The sequence below is a fragment of the Humulus lupulus genome, chromosome 5 (assembly GCF_963169125.1).
Source record: "Humulus lupulus chromosome 5, drHumLupu1.1, whole genome shotgun sequence".
In the NCBI taxonomy this organism is placed as follows: Eukaryota; Viridiplantae; Streptophyta; class Magnoliopsida; order Rosales; family Cannabaceae; genus Humulus; species Humulus lupulus.
In genome coordinates, this window is record NC_084797.1 from 85,969 (window position 1) to 108,534 (window position 22,566).

A 22,566-nucleotide genomic window follows, 5' to 3' on the forward strand; every position below is an offset into this window, starting at 1 on the left:
ATATAAGCATAATTAAATCAATTATTGCATTTCCAGTACGCTAATCAATGCCCTAAGCCTTATTAACAAATTTAGAACGTTACAAGTAGTGTTGAAGTTGATAATTTTTGAATGAAGAACATTATAAATAGTGTAATAAGCCTACGTTGGTTATTTAAATTTACTTTATAAGTAATTTGGCTATATCATTAAATTGATCCTATTAACAAAAAATAAAAAAGAACATTTACATAGCTAATGGTGTAAATGAAGAAGACAGAGACTTTAGGTGGCTTGTTGCTTTGTTCTCCTCATTGAGCTGAGTTCAACTTTGTATAAATCTCCTAGTTCCGACGTTAGGGTTAGCAAAAAATAAAGCTTGAAAGTGGCAATGCTACAAGTTTTATACGACATCCATGGTGGCTAGCAGTGAATCCATGATGCAGTTTAAAGTCTATACAGTGTGGGTTGCGGTTTAGAAAATTATTTAAACAGTATATGTGGTGCAGTCCAATAAATTAGCAAAAGAACACACTCGTATGAGATTCATATGTGAATTACTTTAGTTTTATTATAGGGTTGGTAACCATTTAGTACCCTGTATTTTTGTAAAGTATCATTTTGGTACCCTTTGTTTTCAATAATGCTCATATGATATCCTGTATTTTAAAATAGTACATATTTGGTACCCTAAACTCAAATTTAATTAATAAATTTTTACCAATTTAATCAAACTGCTGTCAATTATATAATTTCCAAATTTAAATTTAATTACTTAATTACATATAACTGATGACAGTTTGATCATATTGACAAAATTTTATCTATCAAATCTGAGTCTAGAGTATTAAATATGTATAATTTTAAAATACAGGATACCATATGAGTATTATTGAAAACAGAGGGTACCAAAATAATACTTTCCAAAAAGATAAGGAAATTCCCTTTATTATAATTATAAATTTTACAAAAATGAAAATAATAGTCTAGTTTACTCAAGAAGAAACATGGCCAGGCCCAGCCCAATAGGTCAAGGCCCAGTTACAAGTGTCTTCTTTCTAAATGAAGACACATAATAGTATTACTCCCCAATTTGGTTTTGGTGTGTAGAAGAGAATAAAAGAAAGACGGTGGAACGAGAGAACACACGACCAAAATCCGAATTCAGAGAAAGAAAACAAACCAAACCCAATCATACTCTCTCTCTGAAATCCGAGTCAGAATCATCAGCACCAGCAACGCCAATTCAAACCATTTTTGTTTTATATTTCTCTTGTAAGTTGATCGCCACCAATTCTCATTTATTCTCTTGATTTTCTTGATCGGAAGAATCAATCAATATAAGGAAGAAGAAGAAGAAGAAGGTGGTTGATGTGTTTAATTTCAGAATCTTTGTTCGAATTGATTAAAGCTCAGACTTATCATCATCCTAATCAATTATTCAATCAATCAAGTGGGTGCATGTGAAGAAATTGAACAATTTGGATTCTTAATGATGGTGGATCTTGGGGGTTGCGGTGGGCTTGTAATCTTGTGACAGAAAAAAAACAAAGGATTGCTCCTCTGAATGATGGGATTAGAGTCAGTCGGTGTGCTCACTGAATCCCAATTTCAATTGCTGCACCGGACGCTTCCGCCTCCGTCTCCGTCTCCAGCTCCACTGCTCAAGTCGTAGCTTTTCCTTGCTTCATGGTCATGGATGAACTTAGCCCTAGTACTACTCAAACTGATACCAGTGAACCCCCTCACTCTGACCACCACTCATCGGGGTCTTATTGGCGCCCTAAACACTCGCTCTTTACTCCCTATGAAGCTCCCAAACCCACATCACAAGCTCTCCGAGTTCTCGTCAGAAGACCTGTTAGTCTTCTTTTTCTTATTCAATCTTTATAATTATACTTTCTGTTTTATATAAAGTTGCTTAATTTTATACTAGCAGTAGCAGTACTTATGAGAAATCAATTAAAAGGATCACCTTCCCTTCCTTTGTTTTCTGTTGTGTTGTGTTGCCCTTTGCCTCACTGGGCTTTAAATGTGAAAATGTGTTATCAAACGGATAACATGGTTTACAATTAAGAAAAGAAGAAAAGAAAAAGACTTTGTTCAGTCAGCAGTGCTTAGTTTCATATTTGTTCTGTATGTTTGCTTCTCTCTTGAAGATACCTTATCATTCTCTTTCTTGTAAATGTATTATATATGCATACCAAACGATCAGTGGGGTTTGCTCGAAGGTCTGAGGTTCGAGTCCCTCCTGGTTACTTATATTGCAATTGTCATGGTTTTTTTTTTCTTTTAGGATTGTACGGTTAGGTATATATATATATGATTAATATTTTCTTAAAACTTTTCACTCTCTGGTGTCATGCTTAGCTGATTGAGTGGGGGCTTAAGTTGTTATTGCCTTATTACATGTTCTTCTATGTGTTGATGTGCAAATATATTTTAAACTGACCTTTGTGTGATGTTGTGTTGTTTGACTTTGTTATATTGCAAAATTTTGATCTTTGTACTTATCATGTGTATTGTTTTGAAATTTGTTGAACCAGAATGTTTTGCTGACTTACAGCTTTCAATTCTGCAGTTGGTGTCAAGACTAACCAAGGACATAATAGAAACATACCAAATATGCAATCCACAATTTAAGTATTCAGAAGAATTGAATCCAAAGAGATATTTGACCACCCCATCCATTGGAGTTTCCAATGATGGACATGATAATTCGAACTCAGATCTGATTCTCACAGTGAACTATGCCTTAATTAATTCGGATACGCAACAAAGGTTTGTTATTGCCTTTATTTGCCCCCCATCCCCCCTTCTTTTCCCTGAAAGAGGAAGAGGGGGCTGGAAGCCATATTATTCATATATTGTCGCAAATATTAATTTAATCAATTCATTTGCCTCTGGGTTTGGTTCTTTTATGATTGTGTTTATACTCGCCTTAAATATTTCACAGGTATGTTGTTAAAGATGTCCTTGGCCATGGCACATTCGGGCAGGTGGCGAAATGCTGGAATTCTGACAAAGGAACTTTTGTGGCTGTGAAGATCATTAAGAATCAACCCGCATACTATCAACAGGCATTGGTAGAAGTATCTCTTTTGAGAACGGTAATGATGCTATCACTTTGCCGCAGGTATAACATTGTGTTAGAGTATTAAAAACAGTATTTACAACTGTTTGCTCTACATGTTTTCTGTTTGCAGCTAAATAAGAATTATGATCCCGAGGATAAGCATCACATTGTTCGTATTTATGATTACTTTGTTTTTCAACGTCATTTATGCATTTGCTTTGAACTTCTTGACACAAACCTGTAAGTCATTAAATCCCTTGATGATTAGAATACCAATATTTTTTATTTGAGTCAATATATCAATATATATTTTCTGGTGCAATGTATTTTGACAATCTGTAGCTATTCAGGTATGAGCTTATCAAGATGAATCATTTTAGGGGGTTGTCACTGAGCATTGTTCAGCTGTTTGGAAAACAGGTTTGATAGTTTTTGCTACAGATAGAATTTTATCCTACGCTGCATTTTTTTCTTATTGCTACATTGATTGTCTCTGTCTTCCAGTGATATTGAATCTTACATTTTGTAATAACTTTTTTTTAATCTGCTTTAAGTAGATTCTATGTGGATTGGCTCTGTTAAAAGATGCTGGAATAATTCATTGTGATCTGAAGCCTGAAAATATACTCTTGTGTCCAAGGTTTGTACTTGCGATGATGCATCATGGACCATTGTTTTTAGAATATATTCTTATTGACTTGATTGCTGTCTTTTTAAAACAGCAATGTTAAGCCAGCAGAAATTAAAATTATAGACTTTGGATCAGCATGCATGGAGAATCGCACTGTTTACTCCTACATTCAGGTTTGTGGTTACAGCTTAGGTTTCTGTACATTTATATTTTGCAGAGTAGAGTCTTACAGGTATATGTTCTTTTTTCATGCAGAGTCGCTACTACAGATCTCCTGAAGTTGTTCTTGGGTATCAGTATCCTTTTGAATATTTACATTTTGTTCTTTGTTATGCGCACAAATTTAACTGTATTGGTTGTCATTGTACGCTGTTAAAACAATCATCCTGAAGAAGTCGAAAGCATAGCAATTAACTCTGCCTCCTCCTCCCCCCCCCACAAAAAAAAAAAAAAAAAAAGAAAGAAAAAAATAACTCTGCCGCTCTCATGTCGTTTTTCAAAATATTATTGAAAATCTACCTTGCGTTCTAATGCTCAAGTCCTTCTCTAACTGAAAAATTAGGAGAATGAAAATCCACCTTGCGTTCTAATGCTCAACTCTTTCTCTAACTTAAGAAGTTAGAGAGGCGATGAACACATAAAAATTTTCTGGGGGATATAGGTTTATTGGGAATATTGGGAGGTTGAGGTTTAGACTAGGTTAATGAACTAGAAACTCAAAAATTCTAATTTATAAATTGGAATTAATTGAAAGGACTATGATCGTCATGGATGAGTTACCAAAGAGTTGATCATTTAGGAGATTGTTTGTTATGTGTTTGTAGATAGATGATTAAAGGTCTTATCTTTAATGTTTAGTGATGTTGTAAGTAACAACTCCTCGCTTTACTTTGGCAGATCTATGGGTTGACCCTCAAAAGCTAGAGGAGCTGTTGTGCTAGGTAGCCAAACTTGCAAGGTTCTCGAGTTGTTTCTGGTCTTTGTGAGTTGGGCTTCACAACCCTCTAGCCTAAAGAAACACTGAGTCGCAGTATACTCCCTCCAGATTGTGGAATTCATTTGGCATGCTGTAACATTACCAAGATGCAAATGGAACTTTGTCTTTAATGTGATGATCAAGTAGAACGATGGTAATAGCCACTTGAGGCTATCTCATGTGGTTTCCTGGGTTAGTGTGTTGAGTGGTCTGGGTTCAAATCCTTGCAAATGTATCCTATAAAAAAAAAAGAAAATACATAAGTAATATGGTGATGAAGAGTTTCTTGGTAGAGTAGACAATTATCTAAGTAGGATGAGTTTATGTCATTTGTTTTGACCTGTTTTCACGTCTTCTTGATTTGGTCCTTAACAGTTCTCTAGATATTCCACTTCCATTGATATGTGGTCCTTTGGATGTATACTTGCTGAATTGTTTTTAGGTTTGCCGTTATTCCCAGGGGCGTCAGAGTTTGATCTTTTACGAAGAATGGTTAAGATACTCGGGTATGCTTCATCTTGTGATTATCAGTTCATTGAGTATGGTACTGATTATTTCTTTTAGATTAATTCATTCTGCTTTTGGGTATGCCATACATACAATTGTAAGAAATAGATAAGTATGTATAAAGTACACTATAGTCTACATATAAATATACTAATATGCATATATGTACTCAGACAAGGACATGTTAAGTAAATAAACAAGAAGCAACACATATTCAAGTAAATATCTAATTAGTTGGAAAGTCATAAATCCAAAATGTTGGGACATTTGATAGATTTTTTTCTCTCCCTTTGCATCAATTTCTAGAATTTATAGTTGAAACTACAGACATATTGATGGTTCTTGACTTCACAATTAGGAAGTATTTTATTTCTGATAGGTAACTACAGGACCATTAGTGGTTATGCAAAGTGGATATGATAACCTTTCAGGAGTTTTGTTGCTGAACTTGGCTAGAACTTAGAAGTTGGTTACTTAGCCCAATGGTCCTTGAGTATGTCGTGGTGTTCTGTGTTTGTAAAATGGAGTTGGAGAATTCAAATTCACACACCTTTTTGTCTCTCATTTAAGTGAACAATTTTGACAATTGTCTGATGTTGATAAAAGTATTTCAGTACGGTGATATATTTCTTCTGCTGTAATGATCAGAAGATGGTATACCACTTGCGTAGCTGTTAACTTTTCTAGTGGCATTCCCGGTCATCTGATATAATTTTTTTATTCTTTTTTTTTTCCCTTACTTCTTCTTCAGATTATGTTATTCTGCTTTTTTTTTTGGTTTAAATATCTTATCCCCTTTTATTTACTTTCTTGAATAATAATCCCAAAAAATACTCTTCAATTTTTCTTTTCCATGCTTCTAACTCTTTTTGCTTTCCAGAGGACAACCCCCTGATTATATACTTAAAGAGGCAAAAAACACAAGCAAGTTTTTTAAGTGTGTTGGGAGCATCCACAGTTCAGAGAATGGGAGTGTATATCAAGCATTAACAGAAGAAGAATATGAAGCTGTAAGTGCTAAGTATTATTGCAGATTGATTAAGAAAGAAGTGAATAATTCAATTTGAAGTTTCTTTGTTATCTATATGTAAGATGCTTTTTTTCAAAAGTGTTAGGACTATGTTATAATAATTGATGTTGTTTCTTTGATTTGTATGGTTTTGCTGTGTTTCTTGTTTTGTTTTGTCCCTCCCAAGTGTTGATGGGAGGACGGGATTGTAACATTATTGTTTTAACTCTTCTGTTGATGGTTTTCTTCAGAGAGAATCAAAAAAGCCAGCCATCGGGAAAGAATATTTCAATTTTAAGAACTTTGAAGAAATTATTACCAACTATCCGTATAGAAAGAACTTGAATAAGGAGGAAATCATTAAAGGTATGATTTTTCTTTAAAATAGTTATCAGTTTTCAAAGCAGAATAGACTGCTTTTAGTCTGCTTATTATTTGGTTGCTTTTTTCTAAAGAAGTCCACGATGAGTTCCTTGTTATGTGTTGCAGAAAATCAAATGCGTTTGGCCTTGATTGATTTGTTGAGGGGACTTCTGGAGTTTGATCCTGCAAACCGGTGGTCACCATTTCAGGTTTTCCTATTATCATCTCGTGTTTTTCTTTAGTCTTTAATCATTTATGCCACTTTATATTTGATAAAATACGAAATAAGTTCATTGCTATGAGTTGTTAGAGGTGAACTCATGTGCCTGCAGGCTTCAAAACACCCTTTTGTAACAGGAGAACCTTTCACATCCCCATTCGAACCTCCACTAGAGACCCCACGAGTGGTAAGTGGTTCCGCACACAGACATTCTAAATTAGATAATAGAATCTGTTCTTGGTTAATTGTATGGCATGATTAATCCGTCCTAATGTTTTTGTTGAATGTTTCATTATAAAATGTCCTCAGATTTCTAATTTTGCAATGCTTGAATTTATTTGACCCATGCTTATCTGTTAGTTGAAAGTTGGTAAAATATGTTTAGGTTGTTTAACTCTTGAATTTTTCTGTTGGAGCACTTTTCTTCTGTAAAATTATATTTCCCACGGTTCCACCCATGATTAGGTTGAGTGGTCAGGCCTCTTGGGGACCTACCTACCAATACGTTAGTTTCTTCTACCTTCCAAAGGTGGTGTAGAGTTCAGCTGGAGGATAGTATCTCCTAAAAAAAACATACAAAAACTTATGGACAATTTTTTTTCCTTTTTCTGTTATCTGTGTAATTAAGATAGCCATTCAGTATTCATCAATACATTATTCGTAAATTGTAATGTACTTCATTCATCCATGCGCTGTTTCAACTTGCATAGAAGTAAAGCAGGACTTGGCTGGAAAAATACTGACATTTTCGTTGTTCTTGATGTGCTTTACTTTTATCATCTCTCTTTCAGCCCGTTTCTCAAAATATGCGGGTGGACCATCATCCTGGTGGAGGGCATTGGTTTGCTGCAGGTCTCTCTCCCAATGTGAGCAAATTTCCTTCTTGAAATGTTCCATGTTTTAATATAATCCACTTTTTCTATTAGGTTGGCTTCCCACCCTCTCGTTTATCATTGTCACTGTAATATATTTGATTCTCCTCCATTGTGTTAATGTTACATCTTTTCAGATTACAACTGGGAACAGAGTTCCTGTGCATGGTAGCCCACATTTCCAAATGGTACCACCGTACACAGCTAATAGTTATGGCAGTATGGGAAGCTATGGTAGCTACAATGATAGTACTGGGTTAGGAAGCAGCTATGGGAGTTATGGAGATACAAGTAGTATGTTTGCATATTGTTCACCTGTTGGTCCATCTGGCATGAACATGCATGTACCAGGAAATGTGTCAGTACTTGGAAGCAGTCCCGATGCAAGACGGAGGATTGTTCAATATTCACATGGAAATGCACTTGGTGTAAGTCCGTCGGCTGGGAACTTTGCTCCACTGCCGCTTGGCACCAGTCCATCACAATTTACTCCACCTACCTCGTACGCTCAAGTGTCAGCTGGCTCTCCTGGACACTATGGTCCAACTTCTCCAGCAAGGGGCAGTTGTCATGGATCACCTTTAGGAAAGATGTCTGCTGTCAACCAGTTTAACAGAAGAAAAAGTTGGGGATATCCCGGAGGCTCTCAGGAGAGTTCATCTTCAAATTGGCAAGGGCAATCTAATGATGGCACCAACTATAGCCAATCTGAGGGTAACTCTCAACTACCTGGCAGTTCACCATCACATCTGCATTCAAATTCTAATGCTGTAAGGTGGAAGCAACATGGAGGAAGCAGTGGTATCTCTACTGGTTACTCTGCTCAGAGCATGCCAGGCTTCATTGCCCTCGGTTCCAATTTGCAATATTCACAAACAGCAGGAGTTAATCATGATAAGCATGATAATAGCCTGACATTGCCTGATCCAGGGGACTGGGATCCCAATTACAGGTTAGTTAGCTGTATATAATTGTTATGATACTACAAATAAGCTGGCACATGCTTTAGATGCAAATAATACATGCATGTAATTTAATTTGAATTTTTGGGCATGCAAGTAAAGTAAATGTTGTGGCATTAGGAGGAACTAAAACTCAGTTTAATAATTGAAAACCTATATTAGATGTAAAAACAGTCAAAACTTGTCCATAAAAAGAAAGAAATCAAATGGTTGATTTGCATAGTATGTATTTAGTTCTAGTTCCTTTTTCTTATTTTATAGAAATGTTAGCCAAGAGAGTCTAAAGCAAGCGTTGAGATATGCTAGTCCCATAGAGTTGACTGCTAGTGAGTAAGATAATTCCTGTGATGCCGGCGTCGGTTACTGACTCTAGTCTTACGACCAGTTAAAATCTTTAAATTTTAACTTAAAAATTGCCATTTCTTCAGCTTATTAATATGATCTTGGGTGTAAGAGGAGACATTATTTGCATCATTAGCCAATCATTGGTCATACATAATACATATATTTATAGGTTCATTGGTATGTAGACAGTTGGCATGTTAGTTATAATAGCTCGTGGTTGGTGCCTTATTAATTTAACTTGCCCTCCAGTGAAGAACTTCTTCTCCAAGAGGATGGGTCAGATTTGGTCGGCATGACTAGTGACTTCAGCAATGGTATGGATCTTGGTTCTGTCGAACCGTTGGTTGGACATGGAAGATTTAACCATCTGTCAAGTACTAGTTCGAGTGTGCCTTTCCAGAGGTGGGTCGAGTGTTGTCTAGATGTATGGAATTTGTTAGTTATTTACTCTATTGGATTTCCGTTTATAATATTTTTGACATGGTTTTGGTTTATAACGTGATTTGTTTCAGACAAAACGGACATGTTCAATCATTTCCTCGTCTGGAGGTGGGTAGTGCTTCATCGAAACCTTCTCATTTGATGCCTCATAATAATTCACAAACTTCACCAAGCCGCTTGGGCCAGCAACATCAGCAACATCAGCGGTTCAATCATGGGAGACCCATCAATACAGGTAGAGGTAGCGACTGGAATCACGCGAAGGTCCCACCGCCTTCTTCAAGCTATAATCCTGGAGCAGCAGGGGGATCACACAGCACATTCAGCAATGGCGTTGGCGTGTCGTGGGGTATTTCCTGATTCTATTCTTCGTACCTGGTTTTTCATCTATTTTCTGTTAGCATTTTAACTTAAAAGTTTCCACTGTAACGCCAGGGCGTAGGGTCAATCATCCTGTATCGAGCATCCCACCAGCATCCCGTGGAAGAAAAGATTATGGAAGGATTGCCTAAGTCGATAGTAGTGTTTGGTGAGGGATCATCAGATTGTATTTTGCATGTTAACGAGAATGTTGTTGATAGTATTTCACCAGCATAGTGGTCTGAGGCTAAGAAAATCCTCATCCAAGTTCGAGACCACGATCATTCATTTAAGCGAGTCACTCGCGCACACAACACATGCATGCATGCATAGGCATAATATATGGTTAATGATTTGCTAATCGTCCTAGTCATTCGTGTTCGTGTTGTGCTGTGCTTGTGCGATCGATATATTCTTTTTCGCTGTGATCCTTCAATGGGCGTCCAGTTCTGTATTCTGTTTATGCTTGAAACAAGTATAATTTATGGTAATGTTTGCCTTGGTTTAATTTGCTGCATGCAATTCATGTGCTTTTGCGTTTTCATTGCTGGATGAGGTTATGTTTCTTAGTTCATTTCAAATTAATTATCTCAACTTGGTATTATTTATGGCTAGCTTCTTTTTCTTACCAAGTTAAAGGTCTATTAATTAAGTTTTGTAGTAATATTGTGATGATATGATAGGACTGACTATATACTGTTGAGCCCTTTCTTCAGGTGAAATCAAGTTCAAAGCATCAGAGCAAAATTGCAAAAGCTGGGTTGGATTGGTTTGTGATTGAAAAACTGCATTTTTAAAAAATGTGTTTCTAAAATGAAAATCTAGATTTATAGTCTTAAAATATGTTTTTGAAATTGTGATTGGTTTGGAATTCGTAAACTGATTTTGAATTTTGAAAAACTGAATATGTTATTGGTAGGGAATCATAAAATATAAAAAAGTGATAGATTTGTAGGGTTTTATGAGATAATAATTTGGATTTGGAGAAAATGTGAAATTAGTATTTTTTTATTTTGTCGCTTAAAGTTAGAATCAGTATTTAGATTGAGAATTTGAAAATAAGCAACCAATTAAGTATTTATGTGAGTTTTATCATTTCTTTTAGTTTTAGAAATCATAAAATTAAATTTGAATTACTAACCTCTTTATTTATTTATCATATATTAAAATTAAAAAACCTAATGTGGCATTTACAATTAAAAAAAGTAAATAAACTAATAATAAAATAATTTCGAATTTAGATGCCCTAAAATCCACTATACCCACTAAATCTCCTCTTCTTTCACTGTCAAAGACTCCATTTTTATATCTTCTTCTACTTCATTCCTTCAATACCACTCTTTGTATCAGTTTTAATGATTTGTATTTGTTAAATATAAATTCTCAGACCTTTTTCTATGTTATGTTCTCAAGTTGTTTTGATTATTTCCAAAACAAATCCCAACTTTCAATGAATTTTTAAATAAATAGAATTTTATGTATATATATTGAAATTTGCAATAAAGACGTACCTTAGTAAAATGTAATGCACGTTTGCTTAGTTGTATTGAGAAAATATGCGAACTTAGTCTTATTTTTTAACTTTTGTATTAAATTTTATTATATAGTCAATGGTAGGTAACCATTTGATACAGTGTATTTTTGTAAAGTATCGTTTTGGTACCAATTTAATCAAACTTTTCTCAATTATATTAGTTCTAAATTTAAATATAACTGATGACAGTTTGATCATATTGCTAAAATTTTATTTATCAAATTTGAGTCTAGGGTACCGAATATGTATGATTTTAAAATACATGGCACCATATGATTGATTATTGAAAAAAGGGTACCAAAATAATATTTTGCAAAAATACGGGTATCAAATGAATAAATTTCCTATAATCAGTGTCATATATTTTAAAAGACAATATTTAATATAATGTATCAAATAAAGATATTACTAAAAATATTGTTGGAATTCAAACAATAACATTGTTGATAAGTATTTGGTAGTTTTGTTTTCGAACGAATGATTTTGCTAGTGAACAGTTTTAAATGCTAGACCTTCATAAATAAAAAAAAAAAATGTCTATAGTTTAATAAAGAATGTGATTTTGTCTGAATAAATAAATAAATGAAGAAATGGGTTAATTTGTGTTTGTAATTTAGGATTGTTGTTGTCATCTTGTGTGACTTCAATGCACTAAATAGTGAAATGCTTGTATTTGACATTCTTTATTTTTTTCTTCATTTTTTCTTCATCTGCAGACAATTTTATTGTCTATTTTTTTGTTGTTGCTAATTTCTTGGCAACACTTTCAATGTAATGTACTCAGGATTTCCCTGCAAGAACAATTTAGAATTACTTTATATAAATTATGATTTTTTTTCAAATGTATTATTTTGAAATGTATAATATTTATTATACAATCAAATTATGGATTTTATAGTTGTTATCCCAAAATCCTGCCTTGGGCCCGGGACTGCGATCTAGGCCCACTAGCTGGGAGATTGGTGTCGGGCCCTACCTCGGCCCGTTTGACAGGAAGTATGATTGACTTCGACAGCCCAAGTGTGGGCCCAGGCCCGGAAGGTGTACGGGAAGAATGATCCGGGACCTTCATCCGGGAGAGGTACAACTGCTTGGGGTTACAGTCGGGATGTATGCAAACAACCCCGAAGCCTGGTAAGCGATCCGAGCTCTTGGTGGATGATCCAGGCTTACAATAAACGAAGAGGGACAGAGGTAAACGAACTCGGGTCGAGCCCTCATAATTGGCAGGATAAAACATCCGTGACCTTGACTCCGTCCCATGAAACATGGGGGTTGTCCCCACGTTTTACCTACGGAATAGACCACCTCGGGATTGTACGCCACTAGTTCAAACCTATGCTGCCACTACTCTGACTAATCTTGTCCCCTGAATCTGCCTCGTAATACGAAATGCCCAGACCAAAAGCCTCAATTTGTCGGGTGATAAGCAGGATTTGGGCTGCCCCAATGGGCTCGGGTGATTGTTTGTCTTTTATGTTTTTATCCTTTGTATTGGGCTTCCGATAGAGAAGCCAGTAGTATTTATACTTTTATTGGGCCTGGGTCAGCCCGGCCCAACCCCAGTGCTCCTGTGAACCTATAAATACATGTGATAGAGCACTGGGAAAGGGATCTATTTTTGGCGTGTATACAGTTACTCTGCTAAAACAAAGAGAAAACCCTATTGTTATAGATTTTCTAAGCTCTAATACAACTGTCTCGTGGACTAAGGCTCATAAACGCCCCAACCACGTAAAAATCTTGCTTATATCCTCTAAATCTCTTATCATTAATCTTGCTTAATTTTTATTAATATAGTTTCCGAAAAACTCGGTAAACAATAGTAATTACAACTACTGCACCATCTGTTGTACAAATTACACGGAGTGTCTAGTTTTAGAGATGCCATTTAGTTTTTAGCCACTTCTTAAAAAAATTAATTTTATACTCAATATTTATTTGAATATACCAATTATACCCTTCAGTCATACCTAAATTATATGTGTATAAACAAGAGTACTATGTGAAATTTCATTATAATAATGGTTAAAATTTAACTGACTTTATTTAATAGATAATTTAGTTAACTAATCCTAAAATTGGTACTTATCAAGAAATCGGTATGAATTTTAAAGTTTTGAGTAAAAATTAGTAGAAATTAGATCCAGTAGCCACTTTCTTTTTTATCTACAATTTTTAAGTTTTAGTATATTACCCACTATTTCAATCAATATACCTATTATACCCCTATAATTGGTAGATACTATTTTTAGAAGAGTACCATGTGGTCAATTATATCTTTAGAATTATCTGTGATTAAAATAAGTAGAACTAAATTAAAAATATTTAGAAAGTAATTTTAGTTCAGAACTCATTAAAACTGGCTAATTTTCAAAATATTCTTCAAAATTACACGTTATTGGGCCAAACCAAACTAAACAGCTGAAGCCCATTACTGAAACCCTATTAACCTATCAAGGCGCCACCCTCAAAACTCAACCCCACCACCACCATCTTCGGCAGCTCCATCTCCCCTGTCCGAATCACCCAGGCCCATCTCGGCCTCCCTCGCGCGCGACCCCCAAGTCAGCTGACCCGAACCCAGACGCGACCCCAACTCAGCCCTCACCACCATCGAACCACCCTTGCGCCACCTCTCCTCGCCTGTTCCCGCACCAAACCCAGACCAGACCAGACCAGGTATGATTTCTGCCTCGCCTGTTCTGAATGTGTTCGATTTCGAATATGTACCGCTTTAGTAACAATCGTATAGTTCTATGTTCTGAATGATTCTTCCTATCTAGTTTTCTTAAATTTTCAATATACTGAGAATCTTCGTAATTTAATTTGGTACACATTTGCTTCAGGTTTCAACATGATGAATTTTACAGCATCAATATGTAATAGACTGAATCTAAAGCAATTAGTTTCAAATCCTCGTGTTTACAACAGCGCTACTGGTAGGAGTTGCATCTTCTGTTCTGTTCTGTTCTTATTATCATATCAGAATCAGATATTGTTCGTACTAGAAACTTTTATGAATCTGTAATTGATGATTAAATGTGGTTAAAATGAAAAATCTAGATGTTTCTGGAGAAGGATTGAGTTTGATCTTCAGGCGCTGGGCTACTAAGAAAAGTGCAGGATCAACTAAGAATGGACGAGACTCACTACCCAAAAATCTTGGAGTTAAGAAATATGGAGGAGAGGTGAGAAGCTTTTTATTCGTCAATATTGGTTTTTTAAATTGAAAGAATGGTGGAACTTATCTCAAGTAACATATTCAGAACCTTCTCGCTTTTCATTTCTATTTTAAAACCGAAAACAAATACTAAAGATGAAAAGCAATCCATGTGTTGCCACTTGCTTACTGCTGAACTTTTATTTAGGGTTTATATTTGTTTGATTATATGTTTGGACGCTGTGTTTTGTACTCTGAATTTTGAATTTTGTAGAGTAACCTGATTTTGATGAACAAAAAATTGAGTATAACAATACATTTCTTAGACAGAATAATTATATTTTTGTTCTGAAGTGTTAGTTTGTAGAATTATTTGTAATTTTAGTTCATAAAAACTTTGATCAAACTCTAGTTTAGAGGTTTATTTGAACTATTTTAAAAAAGTACAAAAAGTAATTTGTCAAAACTTAGGTAACAAACGTCTAAAAATGTATAAACCCACTTTTTTTTTTATATTTAAACTCTCTTGAAACATTTTTTTTTGTATGTATATTTTTCTGATTGTGCTGCAGAGGGTGATACCTGGAAACATAATCGTTCGTCAGAGAGGTACCCGTTTTCATCCTGGAAATTATGTGGGCATAGGAAGAGATCACACCCTTTTTGCTCTGAAAGAAGGTGTCGTAAAGTTTGAACGACACAAGCTGAGTGGTCGGAAGTGGGTGCATGTCGAGCCAAAGGACGGGCATGTGCTACACCCTGTCTATGCAGACGGTGCAGCCCCGAAGCTCGAGGCTATGGCTTAAATTCTTGTTAGAGTTTAATGGGACCTTTTTTTTCTTCCTTAAACTGTAAAATTAAAGATAGAAGTCATAACCCTGTTGCTCTAAAAAAAAGTTTTTTCTTTTTTGCTAGTTCAACTCACTCGGATTCGAGTTTCATAACTACAATCAAATAAGTTTTTGCTGGGAGAGACCAGGACTGATCTCTACTTGCCATGAGGCTACGTCCATTCTCTATTTTTGCATTGTCACTTCTGTAAGAGCTTTGTTTGTTTGAAATGAGAACAAGAGAGAAAAAAGGTATATTTGTAGCTAAAGATGTGATCTTATTAACTTGTGCCCTAGTTTCATGAATGTGTTTTGTTTAAGCATGCTTATGTGTTGCGTGAATCCTTATGATTTCTTTGGTTGATGATTTAAGAAAACTTATGTATGGAAGTTTTATGATATGATTTGTGAAAATAATGGTCTTTGATTGCTAAATCTTATGCTTGATTATGGGCAAACCAAGCATTTTTATTTAAATTTTTAAGTTATGTTTTAGTTTTACATTTTTTTTAAAAAAGGAAAAAATATTGAAGAAAAAATAATTAATGGCTAAATTATTATTATATTGTTAATTTCATTAGTTATTTGTGTTTGGTTGGATGAGTAAGTTTGAAAAGAAGATGAAATTCAAGTTTTTGGTGCAAAGAATGGTTTGATTTTGGTTGATTAATATGGACTTTGTTAGTGATGACAAGTTTGGAAGCAGAAGTGTTGATTAGCTAGTTATTGAGAGTGTTGTGTGGATTGAGTTATTTGGTCTAAGTTTGGGAGAGTGAAAGTGTTATTTGAGTTGCAATTGAAATTCTTTTCAATTTTCATGGCTAGTAAAGGGCAAAAGTCTAAGAGAGATGATAGTGAAATATTTTTATGCAATTGCATTTCCATGTGAATATTATTGTATGCCTCATAATAATTCAAACACTTCACCAAGCCTTTTTTGGGGCCAGCAACAACAATGGTTCAGTCGTAGTGGTCTGGTCTGAGGCTCAGAAAATTCCCATCCAAGTTTGAGACCACTATGATTGAACCATTGATGTTGCAAGACATACAACGCATGCATATGCATAATATGTGGGTAATGATTTGCTAATCGTCCTTGTTGTCGAGTTTTGTATTCGGTTTATAGTTGAAACAAGTATAATTTATTAGGGGTGCACATCGGTCGGATTTTCGGGTTTTGGGTGTATCAGTTCGAGTTTCGGGTGGAGGAAAGTGGTACCGAATTCGGTTCGAAATTTTCGGATTTTGAGATGATTTTAGGTTTGGTCGGGTTTTAGGTAGGATTGGTCCAAAAATGAGCTGTGGGCCGAAAATGTGGATTGGTAAAAAAAATTCAAAAATACCATATTTTTGACACTTTTTTATTTTACTTTTCACATGTTTTTTTTAACTTTGTTGTTGGTTTGGTAATGTTGATTTTTTACAAATTGGGCCTTGGTAATTTTTTTTTTTAAAAAACCATTAATTTTTTCAATTTTTTTTTAAATTATGTATGAGTTTTGGTGTAACCCGAACCTGTGTGTCCTTAATTTCAAAATCCCGAACTCGACTCGAACCATGTTGGGTACGGACCAGATTTTACCCAAATTCGACAGATTTTGAAAAATCGGGTATTCAGGTTGCGGGTCAAGCGAGTTTTTCAGATTTTTCGAGTCAAATGTTTACCCCTATAATTTATGGTAATGGTTGCCTCTGTCCAATTTGCATGCAATGCATATACTTTTGGGTTTTCATTGTTGGATGAAGTTATGTTTCTTGATTCATTTGCTAGGTGCTCCATTTTTTATCATTTCACATATTATTGTGAGGTTCTTTTTCTTACCAAGTTAATTAAAAATCCATCAAATAAGTTGTAGTATTGTTAATGTTGAGTTGTTGAGCCTTTTCTTCAAGTTGAACAGCACCAAAGCAAAATGGCAAAAGCTTAGCATTTATTGTTAAGGGAAATTTATTAATTCTTGTATATTGAATTTATTTGGCATATGGTTGGTTGGTGAGTTTTCATTTTTCACTCACTAGTGGTGATAGTAATATACTTTAAGATACTCAACACCACATGAAGTGACACTCTATAGTTGGTTAGCGATATCTCATAATACTTATTAAATTCAAATGTGCGAGACCCGATATTAAATTGCACCAATATCCAGGGGCGGACTGAATGTGGAACGAGTGTGGTCAACTGACCCCAGTAAACTTTTATAAATTACATGTACATATGTTAATATTTTTGTAATATTTTAAGTATTTTAATAATTAAATGTATTGACCCCACTAAAATATTTACATTTTCTTTTTTCTTTTTTAAGATTTTATAGTTCTGTTTGTTTATTTCAAACTTTACCACATGTATTTTGCTTTTAATTCATGAGAATATTATTCATATGTATTTTTGTTAATGGATGTTTTTTTTTTTCCAGTAAAAATATATTCTAAGTCCGCCCCTGCCAATATATGTATGTCACCTCTATATGGTGTCGGACACCAGTGGTGCCCCTTAGCATAACGTGTGGTAAATGTACGTGACATGTACAATGTATACATCAAGTATTTGAATACGTATAAAATACAGATAATACCATAACCATTTTCTTTGTGGTTGATGAAAGGCCAAATATTCTCAAAGAGAGTTAGTGAAGAAGATAGAAGAAGTATATGGGCAACCACGCGCCACACGAACCAGCCTCACAATATCTATTTCAGCCAATCAAATCTCACCCTTCAATATCTTCTTCTATTTTCTCTATTCATTTTTATTTCTCTCCTCTACAAACAAATAAAGGATAAATCTTTCTCTTTAATTAATAAAATAAATAAATAAAATGAAACAACCCAAATAATAATATTATTATTCCCTCGGATTTCACCGCCTATGACCACTGTGCACCTTGTTTGTTCAACTAACCAAACCATATTGAGAAGTACCCAGTTTCAGTTTCGGTTAAAGATTCAATCTTGTGAAGATTACTATTGTTAAAGATTGCATTTTTGGGATTTGGGATGATCAGTTGAGATTCCAGAAATGGCCACAGCTGCAGTAATTGGGCTCAACACGGCTGCTGCTGCATCAGCTGGAAAGAGGCTTCTGGGTTCTTCTTCTTCTTCTTACTCTGATATCTCCGAAAAGCTTTCATTTTCTAACAACGATCATTCTTCTTACTCTTACTCGCCCAAGACCACTACCACCACCATCGTCGCCAACTTCTCTTCCTCTTCCAATCCCAGTCCCAATCACCAACACGCTTCTCACCCCATCAGAGCTCTCAGGGAGAATGTGGAGGCTGTTCCTTCCAGCTCAACCACCCCTGCTCCGCCTCCTCCGCCGTGGTTTCACGATTCCAGTGACTTGGAGGCACTTCTTCTGCTCCAGAAGTCCATGCTCGAGAAGCAGTGGACCCTTTCGTTTCAGAGGAAGAAAGCTTCCTTACCAAACAACAAACAGCTTCCAATCACTTGCTCCGGCGTTTCTGCTCGGCAGAGGAGGATCACATCTAGGAAGAAACCTTTCGCTCGCTCGGCTTTGACTGCTACCGCTGCTCCTAATCTTCAAAACCACTATCGATTCAAGGGTTATGTCAAGGGTGTTGTGTCTGAGGATTTGCTTTCCCATGCTGAGGTTGTGAGGTTATCTCATAAGATTAAGATTGGGCTTTCCTTGGATGACCACAAGTCCAGGTATTACTCATTCATTCATTTATTCATACTCTTTTGTTGATTTTGTTTTGGTTTTGTGTTAAAGTGAAACAACTTTTGTGTGATTGATTGGTGTGTTTAGATTGAAAGAGAGACTGGGATGTGAACCCTCTGATGAACAACTTGCAACTTCATTGAAGATTTCAAGAGCAGAATTACAGTCCAAAATGATTGAGTCTTCTTTGGCAAGAGAGAAGTTGGCAATGAGCAATGTTCGTCTTGTCATGTCCATTGCTCAAAGATATGACAATATGGGTGCTGAAATGGCTGACCTTGTTCAGGTATCTATCATTTTTTCTATGGCTAAATTAGTTGAATTGTAATTAATTAGAGCATATTTGTGACCGTTAGAATCCCGTGATCCGTAACTAGAAAGACCGGGTTAAACTGTGCAATGCCTTCTAAGACTGTCTAAGTATGGGACTACACAATTGAAAATGGTTTAAATGGGACTACACAATTGAAAATGGTTTAAATGGATTGACTGGTAGTATCCATGCCTGCCAATGCATGCATCTTTTTTTCGGTAGCCCATCACTTGAGAACTCAGTTAAGTGCGTTTTACTTGGAGCAATCTGATGATGAGTGACCTCCTGGGAAGTTTTCTTAGGAAGCGTGCGAGTGAGGACAAAGCACACTGGAAAGACTCATGTTGATTTGTAGGGTCAGTCGTCATTCCAGGAAGCAGCCATAGTTACAATATTGTTAGGTCTCAGTCTCACTAGAGGGTGTTGGCTCATAACTCTTATTTTTTTTTCTATAACTGAATTAGTTGAACTCTAATTGATTAGATCATAATGTTGTGAGAGCCAACAACCAATTCCATACTTAGTCGATTTAGGATCCTAATAATGGGACTACCACCACATTGGTCCTCCATACTCTGGACTTTTTCAAGGTCACTCCTTACCATTTGTTACAACCACTTGGGTAGAACTCACCCCTAAAAGATTAGCATATTAGAAGAGGGTGTTCAAGTGGATACAAACCACCAACTAATCTCATATTTACTTACCTGGATCCTAATGCAGAAGCTCATAAATCTCTTTTTCCTACTCTATTGTAGGGTGGTTTAATTGGTCTTCTCCGTGGGATCGAGAAATTCGATTCTTCCAAGGGGTTCCGAATTTCAACCTATGTCTACTGGTGGATACGGCAGGTAAATAGTTTAGCATAAGTGCATGATCCCATATATAATCTGTGTATTTTTATATGTATTCTAGAAGTAGAGTTAAGAAGGGAAATGGTTTTCTACTTTTGGCAGGGTGTTTCGAGAGCTCTAGTTGAAAATTCGAGAACCTTAAGGTTGCCCACACATTTACACGAAAGGTTAAGTTCAATCAAGAACGCAAAATTGAAACTGGAAGAGAAAGGAATAACACCATCGATTGATGTAAGTCTGTCATTTTATCCTTAAGAGCTACTTGCCTGTTATGTAAAGTGAAAATGCCATTCTTATATGTTGCTGAATGTTATTTAACAGAGGATAGCAGAAAGCCTAAACATGTCCAAAAAGAAAGTTAGGAATGCCACCGAGGTATTCAACTCTCGATTCGTTCTATTTGTGTATGCATCTTTGTTTTTGTTTTTTCTCTTCTGTTTTACTTACCATGTCTGCAAATGTAGGCAATCAGTAAAGTATTCTCCCTTGATAGGGATGCATTTCCCTCTTTGAATGGTCTACCCGGAGAAACTCATCACAGTGTAAGTGTGCTCGCGCTCTACAGTTCCCTTGCCACGCCAGCCTTTTCCTCTCGTCGCTATTGACCTTTCTTCTTCTTCTTGAATTGTTCAGTATGTTGCAGATAAATGCCCTGATAACATCCCATGGCACGGAGTAGATGAGTGGGCGCTCAAGGTGAGTAACATCTGCAAAAATACAGTGACTGTGATTGACATTTCGATATTGCCACGTAGTAGTTTCGTGGGGATGGAGAATGGGACATGATTGTGTAAAAATGTGCAGGAGGAAGTGAACAAGCTGATGAACACGACGCTCGGGGAACGGGAGAGAGATATCATACGCCTTTACTATGGTTTGGATAACGAGTGTCTTACTTGGGAGGATATTAGCAAACGGTGAGGTTATTAGCTCTTGGTTACATTTACATTATCATTAGAGGTTAATTATGTTCTTTTTCTTGACATATTGTGTGTTGTTAAAGAAAATATTCCACATGGAAAGTGTGTCACCAACACCAATTGGTTTTGAGATAAAACCCCATACTTCTTACCATGTATTAACATGGTATCAAGAGCCAACGATCGAACCAGAGTTACTCCACTCATCACCAATTGGTTTTGAGATAGATACCCATACTTCTTACCATGCACCAGATTCTACTTCTAAACCACTTTTCACATTCTAACACATGTGTGTTTGATTCTTTTCAGAATAGGTTTGTCCAGAGAAAGAGTGAGGCAAGTGGGACTTGTTGCAATGGAGAAACTAAAACATGGTGCAAGGAGGAGAAAGATGGAGGCCATGCTTGTGAAACAATAATCACAATTTGTATGTATGTATGGTTGAAAAACAAAGAAATTATACAGAGACTGTATATATATATGCAGAGGGAATTTGTATCACCCATTTGTTTTCATTTCCTGATTTGATATCATTTTAGTATAGAAGGCTCTTAAGAGTAACATACACTGATTACAAAGCTTTTGTAAGTTTAAGTTGGAGCACTTTTCCTTCTTCTTCTTCTTAGAAATGGTTTATATATTTTTAGATTTTGTGTTTTGTCTAATGAATTTTGTGTTTTGATAAAGTATTTTTTTGACCTTGTGTTTTCTAAAATAGTTCAAATTGACCCCTAAACCCAATTTTGATAAAAGTTTTTTGAACTAAAATCACAAATAATTCATCAAACTAACAACTTAGAACAAAAATACAGTCATTCTGCTTAAAAATTGTGTTGTTATATTAAATTTTTTGTTCATCAAAATCAAGTTTAGGGGCTTATTTTGAACAATTTTACAAAACACAGAATCTAAAGAATAATTTGTCAAAACACATGATCCAAACAGGTAACGAGGCAAAATACAAAGTCTAAATAATTATAAACCCTCTTAGAAATAATATATACATATACATATGTTGACATTGGAATAATTGAAAAGAAGAATAATATGGAAGTAATTAAAGTAATGGGTGGTTTGTGGTTGGTTGTATCGTATTTGCATGATGATGCAGCAACCTTATTTCTATTTCCTCCAACTAACATGAGAATCAAAACAAAACTCACCGTTTTGGACATGGAGTGTGTTCGAACAAAAATTTTAAATTTAAAATATTAAAATTAATGCCAAACATAATTTCACCCACTTATTAGTTGGATTGGCTTATAGAGTTGACATGTTTGTTTATTGGGTTTTTCATTGTGATTGAGTTGTGGTTGATTGTGTAAAGGCTATTTCATTGGCTGTTCTTTATTGAGTTTCTGATTCTACTCACAATGGTTGATTATGTGCTTAGATGAGTAGAGAACATGATATTTTATGTAATAGTCAAAAAGTAAAGATACATCATATCATAGTATATTGAGATATTTGCGGCATAAATACCTAATATTTTCGTGATTATACATTTAATTACGTTGACG

At 35.4% G+C, this 22,566-nt stretch overlaps 3 protein-coding genes across 4 annotated transcripts; all 3 read left to right on the forward strand.

The window, feature by feature from the left end:
• Nucleotides 1–1,085: 1,085 nt before the first annotated feature.
• LOC133834141 (dual specificity protein kinase YAK1 homolog) lies at nt 1,086–10,249 on the forward strand. Of its 2 annotated transcripts, XM_062263649.1 has the most exons (18): nt 1,087–1,839; nt 2,561–2,760; nt 2,936–3,089; nt 3,186–3,295; nt 3,406–3,475; nt 3,613–3,695; nt 3,778–3,859; nt 3,942–3,982; nt 5,046–5,168; nt 6,050–6,179; nt 6,430–6,544; nt 6,668–6,750; nt 6,874–6,948; nt 7,553–7,627; nt 7,771–8,585; nt 9,190–9,342; nt 9,453–9,730; nt 9,817–10,249. In XM_062263649.1, exons 1-18 carry the CDS (start codon nt 1,669–1,671, stop codon nt 9,891–9,893), a joined length of 2,835 nt encoding a protein of 944 aa, XP_062119633.1. In that variant the 5' UTR covers nt 1,087–1,668; the 3' UTR covers nt 9,894–10,249. The 2 variants fall into 2 exon arrangements, with proteins under 2 accessions (XP_062119634.1, XP_062119633.1); XM_062263650.1 differs by lacking the exon at nt 9,190–9,342 and having other exon boundaries at nt 1,086–1,839.
• A 3,490-nt stretch (nt 10,250–13,739) lies between these two features.
• Nucleotides 13,740–15,537, forward strand: LOC133834143 (uncharacterized). Its single transcript, XM_062263651.1, has 4 exons — nt 13,740–13,957; nt 14,125–14,217; nt 14,342–14,466; nt 15,011–15,537. Exons 2-4 carry the CDS (start codon nt 14,133–14,135, stop codon nt 15,242–15,244), a joined length of 444 nt encoding a protein of 147 aa, XP_062119635.1. The 5' UTR covers nt 13,740–13,957; nt 14,125–14,132; the 3' UTR covers nt 15,245–15,537.
• A 2,524-nt stretch (nt 15,538–18,061) lies between these two features.
• Nucleotides 18,062–21,697, forward strand: LOC133834144 (RNA polymerase sigma factor sigA-like). The gene is made up of 9 exons (XM_062263652.1): nt 18,062–18,943; nt 19,044–19,242; nt 20,028–20,120; nt 20,226–20,354; nt 20,445–20,498; nt 20,588–20,665; nt 20,757–20,819; nt 20,928–21,040; nt 21,356–21,697. The coding sequence occupies exons 1-9, from the start codon at nt 18,291–18,293 to the stop codon at nt 21,462–21,464; spliced, it is 1,491 nt and encodes a 496-aa protein (XP_062119636.1). The 5' UTR covers nt 18,062–18,290; the 3' UTR covers nt 21,465–21,697.
• Nucleotides 21,698–22,566: the final 869 nt, after the last annotated feature.

Bases quoted from the DNA above. Each gene is read 5' to 3' on its own strand.
- LOC133834141 (XM_062263649.1), top strand. From the start codon at position 1,669: ATGGTCATGGATGAACTTAGCCCTAGTACTACTCAAACTGATACCAGT. The intron at 2,761-2,935 runs GTTTGTTATTGC...AATATTTCACAG, and splicing joins AATTCGGATACGCAACAAAG to GTATGTTGTTAAAGATGTCC. The intron at 6,751-6,873 runs GTTTTCCTATTA...ATGTGCCTGCAG, and splicing joins ACCGGTGGTCACCATTTCAG to GCTTCAAAACACCCTTTTGT.
- LOC133834143 (XM_062263651.1), top strand. From the start codon at position 14,133: ATGATGAATTTTACAGCATCAATATGTAATAGACTGAATCTAAAGCAA. The intron at 14,218-14,341 runs GTAGGAGTTGCA...TGAAAAATCTAG, and splicing joins TGTTTACAACAGCGCTACTG to ATGTTTCTGGAGAAGGATTG. The intron at 14,467-15,010 runs GTGAGAAGCTTT...ATTGTGCTGCAG, and splicing joins TTAAGAAATATGGAGGAGAG to AGGGTGATACCTGGAAACAT.
- LOC133834144 (XM_062263652.1), top strand. From the start codon at position 18,291: ATGGCCACAGCTGCAGTAATTGGGCTCAACACGGCTGCTGCTGCATCA. The intron at 20,355-20,444 runs GTAAGTCTGTCA...GTTATTTAACAG, and splicing joins GAATAACACCATCGATTGAT to AGGATAGCAGAAAGCCTAAA. The intron at 20,499-20,587 runs GTATTCAACTCT...CTGCAAATGTAG, and splicing joins AAGTTAGGAATGCCACCGAG to GCAATCAGTAAAGTATTCTC.